This window comes from Pterocles gutturalis, unplaced genomic scaffold (genome assembly GCF_000699245.1).
Source record: "Pterocles gutturalis isolate BGI_N339 unplaced genomic scaffold, ASM69924v1 scaffold26941, whole genome shotgun sequence".
Taxonomy (NCBI): Eukaryota; Metazoa; Chordata; class Aves; order Pterocliformes; family Pteroclidae; genus Pterocles; species Pterocles gutturalis.
In genome coordinates, this window is record NW_010101200.1 from 1 (window position 1) to 11,115 (window position 11,115).

The 11,115-nt window shown below is 36.7% G+C and overlaps 1 protein-coding gene across 1 annotated transcript; it reads right to left on the reverse strand.

Annotated features, from left to right (window-relative positions):
- Positions 1–62: 62 nt before the first annotated feature.
- Positions 63–9,596, reverse strand: CHDH (choline dehydrogenase). Its single transcript, XM_010082651.1, has 7 exons — positions 8,791–9,596; positions 8,198–8,349; positions 4,289–4,418; positions 3,508–3,642; positions 2,190–2,332; positions 1,126–1,228; positions 63–544 (listed from the first exon to the last, which is right to left on the reverse strand). Exons 1-7 carry the CDS (start codon positions 9,542–9,544, stop codon positions 126–128), a joined length of 1,836 nt encoding a protein of 611 aa, XP_010080953.1. The 5' UTR covers positions 9,545–9,596; the 3' UTR covers positions 63–125.
- Positions 9,597–11,115: the final 1,519 nt, after the last annotated feature.

Below are 11,115 nucleotides of genomic sequence, written 5' to 3' on the forward strand. Positions count from 1 at the left end.
ATATATATATTTTATATATATGCTGTTATGCATGGTATTTATTTTGTTGGTATGTTCAGTATGAGTTACCAGTATGCTCATGAAAGCCTAAGTAGCAAAAGACATGAAAGGATGAGAATACTTGTTTATCTTTGTGTTTCCAAGGTCCTGGGCTTATATACAGGAACACTTTTCTCCTGAAGCGATGGGAGGCCCTTAATTATATCTGCAGCTTTCTCTGCTATCATAATAGTTGGAGCATTCAAATTTCCACTGACAATACTGGGCATTATTGAAGCATCTACTACTCTCAAGTTTTCAACACCAATTACTTTTGTTTGGGGATCAACCACAGCAGTGCTATCTGAAAGCTGACCCATTTTACAGGTGCAGGATGGATGATAAGCACTATCAGCCTTCTGCCTTATAAAAGCATCTATTTCTTCATTAGACTGAACATGGTTTCCTGGTTGAACTTCAGGCCCACGAAATTTTTCAAAAGCTTTTTGAGCAAAGATCTCTCTGGTCAACTTGACACACTGGCGGAATTCCCAAATATCTCTTTCTGTATGAAGAGAAAATAGGAAAACTGTAATTACACCTTTAAGTTAGTAATTCATACAGAACGCTTAACAGAAAAACATGGCATCAAAGGAAAAAGGATGGAGGGAAAGTGTCTCAGTTATTGCTGAAAGCCATCATAAAGTAGGCTATTTTTCAAAGTTGCAGATATTTACGCTCACTGTGAACGAAACTGTCACTTACATTGCACAGTCCCAAAAAGGAATAGGTGAGCTATGAAGAACTGCTCTTTATTTCACTGTACCCCCTGTCTAGCCAAGGACACTACTCAGAACAAAGAAGCAAACAAGATCCATTCCTTCACAAGCAGAGGAGGGGATGAAATGAACAGCATGATGCAGCAAACACTAAGAACCCTGACTGCATCCCCACCAGGGAATTATTTTTGGTTTATACAGTGCTTTGCAAAAAGGCCTCTTTTGATACTAACTGATTTTATAAAAGAGAAATAAATAACAATGCACCAGCCAGCACTTCTGAACTGGTGTTGAGCAGATATGAAAATCTGCTACCGAAACAGGCAGGAAATAAGTGGACACCAGAGCAAGGAGAAGCTGCGTTTACCCGTTGACATGTAGTTTGGCTCAATGATAGGATGATCATTTGGGTCTGCACTCTTCAGCTTCAGCCAGCCCACACTCGTGCTCCTCATGGGTCCCACATGGACCTGCAACACCCACGCTATACTCATGACAAAATCCCATCAGACATATTTCCAAATTCAGTACAAATTTGTTTTTTTTTTTTTCAATTTGGCCAGTCTTTACAAATTAAGCAAATCTAAATATTAAAGAGAGGTAATGCAACACCCATGCTATACTCATGACAAAATCCCATCGGACATATTTCCAAATTCAGTACAAATTAGTTTTTTTTTTTTTTCAATTTGGCCAGTCTTTACAAATTAAGCAAATCTAAATATTAAAGAGAGGTAATGGAAAATGCTATTGAACATTTTTCCATTTTATATAAATTTGTTGTAAATGTGATATTCCATAAGGGGAAGGGAATATACCTGTCTTACCAACTCACAGCTGTTCTTTTAATTTAAAATACAACCTTTCCATTTTAGCCATAGCAGAGCATTCTAATACAATCAGCAATCAGACCAAATTACTATCATCACTGAAGAAAAGATCAGCAAGAAAAAACGTCTATTCAGTGACAGTTCCCCAGTATTAGCACAGACTTTTGTATCAAGATCATAGTCTAAAATGGGTCTTGGATTTATGCCAATTAATAAATGAGTGGCCTCATCCATTCTCACTTAAAACCTCTGTCTAAACTGCAGTGGAACAGGGAGTACCTTGTTTTAGTTTTGTGCAGTATTTAGCACAATGGTATCCTCATCAGCAGCACTATGGCACTTCAGTAGTGCCAATACTTAAACAGCAGTCCAATACTTGCCTGCTTTCCCAGAGATAAAAAGTAACATCATTTTGATAGCAATACCAAATAACAAGCTCATGTTTTTTCCCCAATGCAGGAGATTAAGCCAGCTCTCTTGTATTATTGCTGAACAAAGTATTTTTCACTATATAGCCAAATTGTCAATATTTATAATAGAGCATAAGACTCCTTGCTAATCACTACAGAACATTACTGGAATATGTTGTTCAACAACTCACCTGATAAGCTTCCATTGTGGAAGCAACCCGACCATGATCAATCACCTGAGAAGGGAGAAAGTGGAACTGAATGTTGGGGTGAGGAACCCCTGGTTCACTTCGGATAAACCCACCAGATTCTAAGTGTGCACTGGCTCCTTCACCTAGAGAGTGTCAATGAGAGAGAAAATACCACTAAAAGACCTCAGAAAAGGAAGAAATCCTCTTTTTCTTAACTCTTGCTTTCGCTGCTATGAATTATTCATATGTACAGTGCAATTTGCAAGGAATACAAATCCATTATGAACAGATTGTAACTGAAGCAATATGCATAATTTTTGTCTGCTTTTTAATCACTAGATAAATGTAAGTATGCATAACTTTGGAAATCCTGCTTGAGAGCAGGATGTTACAGTTTATCTCAGTGTAACTGGCAGACCTAGGGGCTAACTCCAGAAGCAGATTTGGTCCCAGGATCCTAACAGGTGTGGAGGGAACTGACTGCAGCATCCTGATAGTACTGTGCTGCAGGCTCCATGACAGTTATCCCATCAGTCACATGGAATAGGCAGAGCTGTCCACAGTACCTGCCCTGAAGGGGCAAGATGAAGAGCCTGCAATGCCCCTTGTATTATGTTATTTTCACGTCTGTTTAAAACCATGAGTCAGACCTCAATATTTACTTGCACAGTAAAAAGGTGGACATACCCAGTGTAAGTTGTCAACTACTAACATAATAATTCAGCAAGTGCTTAAGTCCTCAAATTTAGCTAAACTATTTTACTGATGTCAAGGATTACTTTACAGATTCTTTTTTTAAATTACAGCTTACAGCTAGGCTACTGTAAAATGAGTGTGTAATTGTGTAATTTTAATGAAAGTCACTTCTGATTTACATGCAAGCCTAAAGGATTCTGATCAGAGCAACAAACTAATTTTTTGGGACAATTGTACGGAAAACTTAATTCAGCTCAACAATACACTTTTACTGGCACAATACCTATTGCAAAGAGATTTTTTTCTTAATTTTTTTACTATAGCTTTTCTCAGTAGCACCAAGATTTGAAAGTAGATTTTTTTCTTAAAATTAGAAGAAATAGAAATATGTTAAAAAACAGTGTATAAAACCCTCACTTGTTACCTAAGATATTATAACTGTTTTAAAAGAGTCAGATTTAGAAAAAAATAAATAGTTCAAGCCCATTTGCAAGCTCCACTTATTTCCCAGGACATAAAAAATTTATATATGAAGGCTCACAGACTTTGAAATTCAGGGATAAAAGGCTGTAATAATTCTAAAGCAATCAATGGTAGAACGACTGCACACTTTTTTTCATACCTGTAAACTTCCAAAGCCATTCTAGACCAATCCTCACCATGTTAATTGGCTTTTGTGCATTATATAGAGTAATAGGTTTGGTGCACTTTTGCTGGATGTACACTTCTAAATGATCTTGAAGGTTCTGGCCTACTCCTGGGGGGAGTAGAAAAGGGGAGGAAGGAGAACAAAGGAAGGGGAAAAAAGTTATTTCACACAGAACAATTATACACAACATTTGCAACCAAAAACACAGCATAAATAGGAACTAAACCTCTTTACAAAGGCAGTGATGACTAAGACCAAGACCATGAGTCATATCAGCCTTTTGGGTTTTACATGAACAGAGCATAACTAGAGTGAAAATAGAATGTTAAATGCTAGACATATCACTTGTTCTAAAATTGTCAGATAGGACTTTATACAGTACTAGCTTTTCTAGTTTAAATAAAATGTTCATGTTATTTCTTCTATCTTTGAACATATATGGCAGTGGGAGTTTATACAATCTGTTGTGGATCAAAACTCATTCAAAATTCTAAATTATAAGTATGATGTTTTAAAAGTACTCAGTTGCATTTTTCAGAAAGGCATTTTTCACTACTGAATGTAGTAAAGAAATTGTAGGACATTATTGCTCAGTTTGAAAATCTATGCATGTTTCCATTGATTCGTAACACTTTTAGTTTCAGTCCACACAACATGACATAAAGACAACTTCACGTCATAGATTCATTTCATTCAATGGTCTTTGAATTGCATCCATAGGAAAATGTAAGGTTAAAAGAAATAATAAAATTACCAGGAAGATGGCAAACAACAGGGATCCCCATTTTTTTTAGATCATCTGCATTGCCAATCCCAGACAACATAAGCAGCTGTGGAGAATTTATGGCACCTCCACTTAAAATAACTTCTTTACTGGCAAAAGCCTAAAAGGAAATGAGCACAAAAGTCCTAACATTATTAAGCCTGATCTGAACGCAAGCAAGATGTCAAGAACTTCTGATCTGGTATGCTATTCTGATCCAGATTAGACACCTTTCCCTCATATTTTTCTCATTCTAAATGTATTCCTATCTTGCCAGAAGTTTCTGCAGAGAGAAATCATCAAGCTTTCACTCTGATAATTTCTATATTTATTCCTATGTTTACAATCCGTTGAAACTGTATGGCACACAAACATTCAGCTCAGCCAGTACCATGGCTGCCAATAAACTCCTGTGCTACTTGCCAGGCAAAAAGTAGCTATGACATGTGGATCAGTCAGCTGTCACTTCCATTTTCAATAATGGTTTGTAAATAAAAACTGAAACTCCTAAGGAAGAGTTTGAATTCAGAGAGATGCTAGCTCAAAAATTCTCAAGAGCTTATTTTCTTAATTCAGCCATGACTAATGCTTGGTTTCTCAGCTGACTGTAGTCCTCGGAAGCCCCTCAACTACTAAGCATTACTGAGAAAACTCTGACTGCAGGCATGTATATAATTCTGTTTTGCTTACAGACTTTTCATCAAACAGTTTGAGTCTGAGCTGATCATGATATAGTCTGCTAAACTATTCCTCTGCCTTTGACTCAATTTTCTGTGCTGGATAGTTCTTTATCTGCAAGTATTTTTGGCACGTCATCTTTCCAAGGACTCCTGCCCCAAAATATTCTCATTTAGCAATATCAAAATCCCTCTCTATGGCATTTATGCCTGAGGGCTCTCTCTTCCCTGTTGCCACATCTCTTAAATTTAGGATCAGAACTACCCTCCCCTTAGTGCTTTTCACTGTTAAAAGGGAAAACTGTGGAGTAAGAAAATATTGATACCTCTGTCCTTTTCCCTTTACTCTTTGAAAAAAGATGACGTGGGTGAACCCAACCTTGTTCAAACTATCCCTTTCTGTTCCAATGAGATGGCTCATGAACACGCACACATTGGATGCACCCCATCCTCCCTAGTTGCACGTGAGTTGCCTGTTGAAATATAAGATATCCTTTGTATGCAGACTGAGTTAGGTGGTTGATTACAAACTGAATAGTAACTCTTGGACATTAGAAAAAAAACCAAACCTGTCCTTATGAAAGAACAACAGCACCCCAAAAGAAACAAAAAGTAAGCAACAATTTATATTTAATGCAAATTCTAATGCTACCTGAGCTAGTCCAATGCTTTAAAGCAATACACATTTGCAAAAGCAACACCATAACATTTATCTGTCGACCCTAATACATTAGTGTGGCCACAGTGAGAAAAAAATAGATGAGGCACACAGTTATGCCCCTGAACTGCCTTTCATTAGCAAGCAAAACACAGAAGTATTGAAGGAAACATATTTGGTATTAGTCATCTGCATTCTCCACCTTCGTAGAACATAAGGTGCTATCATGAGTAGATGCTTGTTTTGACTTTAGATTAGACATTCAGCTTCTAAAGCAACATTAAAAACTATGTTTTTCCTGTAGTATAATGAAATGTTAACAGACTAGCATGGAATGCATATTAACTTGTAGTAATCCTGTCCTTTTTGAGCGACACCTCAGACATACAAAATGATGGTGAATTAAATTCTTGCTAGTAATAAGATTAAAGTGTAGTAAGAATATAAATTTTGAGAAATTGTTTTCACACTATTTATCTGATATTGTTGACAGATAGCCAGTGCTGATATTTTTTGTTAATTCTTGTTTTGCTCCGGGCAATCACTAGTATGTTAAGACTAATACACAGCATGTCTGTGACTGATGAATCAATACCTGGATCTGTATTTTGCATGTTATACAACTTATTTATATTTTCTACAGTACACACAGAACTGGTTCCAGTTTGTTCCATGTAGCATTCAAATTATGCTTGTTTGGTCTACATTCACTGCAAAGTCAGCACTCCAGTTAGTCCTAGCCCATATACAGTCTTTCATTGTGCTTAAAGCTAACATATAAAGAGAAAAAACTGACTTTGAAACTTTTTTGTATGGGATATTCAGTCTATGATACATTAAAAACATGTTTCCCCTTTAAATACACTTTTCTACTTGACTCTCAACTCAGAAATTCCAAGAATGTTCAGTCTACCTTCCCTACTTATGTCAGAGGGCTTACTGGAGTCCTGGGAGCTCTCTGAGACTGCAATGTCTACTAAAATAACAATTATGTCTTTTCATGGGCTCGAACAGGTTTTGAATTATGCTTGAATCAGGCTTTGATGATCTTTTAACTTTACTGATGACTGACATAAAAGAGATCCTACCTAAAACAGACTGTAAAAACAAAAACACTTTATTGTAATCAAATGTCTCATCTTGATGTTCATCATATAATAAAATTATTAGCTCTTCCATCCTGATGAGTATAAAATTTTCCAGAAAGTAAAAGCAGACAAGTCCTGCAATTTTAACATTGGTGGGGGGGGAAAAAGGAAGGGAAATACTTTGAAGGTATACTTTTTTATTATATATGCTGTTAATATATATAATTCACACACATATCAATACGTATGAAAATTCATAGCAATTAGAGAATTTTGCAATTAAAGTGATCCAGTATTCAGAAAGTCTTTGATCATATGTAATTAGTTTTCCAAGACTTTCTTCAACAAAATTAATCTTGATAATGGCACAAGAACAGCAAGTAGAGACACTGTTTTCATAGGCATTTAATAGCTCATGAAATCAATTAAATTTTCTGCAACTTCAGTTTTACATTGTTAATGATAGTCATTTTACCCATCCACTTAGAAAACAACAGATTTGGTCTGTGCATTAGAAAATGAAACAAGTTTGTTTATATTGCATTTTAACTTTTAGCAGGTGTTCAAGACACAGAACACTTGTCTGTTGAGTCTTGTAAGCCTTACTGAACTCAAACTATCAAAATTTTTACTGTCCTCTCTTTAGGATATTGCTATTACTCTTTTTAATTGTTTTATAATTGTTTGTTACTAAATATCTTAAGTTATTAACATACAAATCCCTTTTAGGCAATTTTCCATTTGCATACTCCATTATCAGCTGTAATATTACAGAGTTAAGGGAAATTTGAATGTTTTAGGTCTTAGAGAAGTCAGTGAATTGAAAGCTGCATAAAATGAACTGTTTATCCACAGAGTTACATTGTAATGGGAATTCAGGCTTCCTTCCGCTTGGTCAGTGGATGTTCAGTGGAAGCTGGACTGAGACTGAAAAAGATTCATTCCACAAACAACCATAAGACATGTTTCATCGTTATGTTTCATCATTACTATCCCAAAACTCAATACGTAATGGCAACGTAGAAGTGAATGACTCATTATTTATCCCTTGAGCCATTCAGATTTCAGTATCTGTCTTCTACAGCTTTTCCCTTGCCAGAACAGCATTTTCAGAATTGTTTTTCAGAAACATCAGCATTTCAGCACACTAGTCAATACACTGAGGCAGTGCATAATTGCACCATAGGTTCCAGACAGAAAACTTAACACTCTTGCGTAACAGCAAGTTACAGCTTGTCTCCTCACTACTGAGAGGTGGAACTGTAATGGAGATGTTAATCTCTGAATCGATACAGCTGAAATATCACCTACTGTAAAATAACTGACAAGGAATCATATACTTGAAGAGACAACATAGCATCTGAAAAGCAGACATTTTGCATAGTAATGTGCCACTTCTAATAAAAGTTTGTTTTTAAAAAAACCTTAATTTTGCTTTGACTCATACCTTTCATACTGGAAAAGAAAAATCTCTTACCTTTTTCCTTTGTCCATTTTTCACATACTCAACACCAATGGATTTTGTTCCTTGAAACAAGATTTTTGTCACAAGTGTCTTCTCTGCAACTGACAAATTTGGGCGGGATATGGCTGGGCGAAGGTAAGCACTAGCTGTGCTCCATCTTTGACCTACAATGTATATTTACACTAAACTTCAAAGTAGTCATGCTCAGTATTTTTCAAGATTTTGGCCAATAACAATGGGGATATTTACAGAGGGAAAGCCTTCATATATAGAGTTCAAAGCAAATGTGATTTGATACAATAACTAAAGATTTTATTTTAACATAACAAATTTCACAATGACATTCTGAAAACCTGCTCTGCTTCCCAAATTTAACTATGATTCAAGACTTACATGCCAATGCAATTTTCAATGAAATACACCCTAGACTGATAGCAAGCTGCTGTGAAATGAGGAGGGTGTAAATACAGTGCCATAGCTGTTCAGGAATCTAAACAACCAAATGGCTTTCAGTGCAGACTATATGTCCATATTCCAAAATGCTTTCCGAAGTACCACTGGTGGCTCAGAAATAGAAATTACTTAAGGCCTCCTTTGTGACTTACCTTGGTGTACAGTCATGTCCATCCAGCCAAATCCTTCTTGCTGATAGCCATTCATGTCATCTGTGAAGGGATACCCAGCTTGCTGGGTTGCCTCCAGGAATGCACGATGAAGAGGATGGTTTGTTTTCCCTCTTGACACATACAGGGGTCCATCTCCACCTCTGTACTGATCTGCCCCCAGTTCATGTGTCTGTGCCTTCTTAAAATAGGGCAAGCAATGTTCATAGTCCCATCCTATAGCCCCTTCTCTGCTCCATCGATTATAATCTTCTGCATGCCCGCGAATGTATACCATAGCATTGAGAGAAGAGGAGCCACCCCACACTCTTCCTCGGGGCCAGTACATAATTCGGTTATCCATATGCTTTTGTGATGTTGTGTGGTAATACCAGTTATATTTCTCATCACAGAGGTTGTATGTTAATGCAGCAGGCATATGAATCTTCCACATCAGTCTTTTACTACCTAGAAGGGTATCTTTAGGACCTGCTTCCAAAAGTAGTACAGTACTGAGAGGATCTTCAGTCAACCTGTTAGCTAATACACACCCTGCTGATCCAGCTCCAACAATGACATAATTATAAGAGTTTGCCTTTTCAGAACTAAGTTGAGATGCTGTATGTGAAATTTTGACTTGTTGTTCATTGATGCCCGATATGTTCTTTAATATGTGTGCTTTAAACATAGTTCCTGTTACTTTATGCATCTGATTCACAGGACTGCAACATTTAACTCCTTTCATTAAGTATGACATCTTTGCTGATAGTATCACTCTTGCAGAATTTCTAACAAAAAATCCAGTGTTTCACCCTAGAAGAACAAACAAACAAAATCCTAATTAAGATGTAAGCATTAATACAGTGCATGACCCCTGAAATGACAGTCATTTTCAGGTAAAACTTCTATGCTTTACCCGTTCTCATTATCCAAAAGGTTAACAACAATGCCACTAAACCAATAAATATTGACTCTGAAACTTGCTGTCTTATTATTCTTTTAATGTAGGCTATGCACCAGTCAAGTGGCCTAACATTTAGTATTACACGCAGCCTGATTTTTATTTGCTTCTTGTTCCAGAGATAGATACATGAAGCACCTTTTCAAGTATTTGCTAAAATGGTAAAGGATGGAAACCTTTGCTTACCTTGTAGTCTCTATTCATCTGCCTCTATCAGGTAAGAATGTAAGAAAACCAGCAATTTCATAAACCTCTCTGTAGGTTTGTGACAGTCAGTAATATTACACAGACAATTCACAACAATGGAAATGATGGATATGCCCACTGTTGCTTCTGCCAGACCAAATCTAGGACAACGTCCCTACAAAACTCATGCGTAACAGTGAAACTCATTTTCAGCTATACGTATGGTGAAAAACTGCTGGCTTTTGAGGTATGTCTCCTAACACAGGAAAGGCAAAATCGGTTCATCTGTGGCTTTCTGCTTTATTACTAAAACCAGATCCTGCAGGAGTGCTCTGAGGGCAGTTACAAATTAATACCACCAGATCCTTAGGCTGAGGAAGAATGGCAATTTTTTTACCTTCAGAAAAGGTAACCTTTCAAGCAACACAGGTTTAGCTTAGTGTTGCACAGGGTCAGGTACAGGGACTAAATGCAAGATTTTTCACAGCCCGTGTAAGCATCACAGGTACCGATGCTGCTGGCCAGCTTTTTCTTTTGCTCTTTCCCCTTGAAACCATTCCTCTTGGCATAAACAACTAGCAAAAATGGATATTCTTGGGCTGTAAAGAGTATTTCTCCCTGGCCCATGGCGTCTATCTAAGCAGTTGCCTTGGATTCTAGAAACAGCAACTTATCCACTGTAATGCACTGCCCATCTGAAAGAGATAAGCAAGCTTTCTCCTGGAAATATACTGAATAATGTTTGTGAAATCTGATTTTCCAGAAATTAATTAGGTTGGTAATGTTGATTTTCATACATTCAAGTTTTATAGTTATCCAATACTTTGTAATATAAGCCCTGTATTTTTGTAAAATGACTGTTTTTTTCCCCTAAAATAAAATGTCTTAATAAATCACTGAAATAATCAGCTTTTTCCTACTAAAAGGTGGAACAGAACCGTACTCATTTTCTCGGGTGAAACTCTACAATGTGCAGTTTGTGAGAGCATACACGAGCCCCTAAGGCTCAACTCTGTAACAAAATTATGTGCAGGTTCCTGATCAATATTAGAAGACTTCCACATAAAACTGTATTTATTTACAATTTGATGTACAATCTCACATGCAAAAGTATTTTTTTCCTTTCAGGGAAAGGACAGGAATAAGCATATATCATAGAATCATATAATCATAGAATGGCC

Excerpts from the sequence above, each read along its gene's own strand:
- CHDH (XM_010082651.1), bottom strand. The coding sequence starts at position 9,544 with ATGTCATACTTAATGAAAGGAGTTAAATGTTGCAGTCCTGTGAATCAG. Across the intron at positions 4,419-8,197 it reads AAAATGGACAAAGGAAAAAG|GCTTTTGCCAGTAAAGAAGT; the intron begins GTAAGAGATTTT and ends ATTTCCTTTTAG. Across the intron at positions 2,333-3,507 it reads ATGGCTTTGGAAGTTTACAG|GTGAAGGAGCCAGTGCACAC; the intron begins GTATGAAAAAAA and ends GACACTCTCTAG.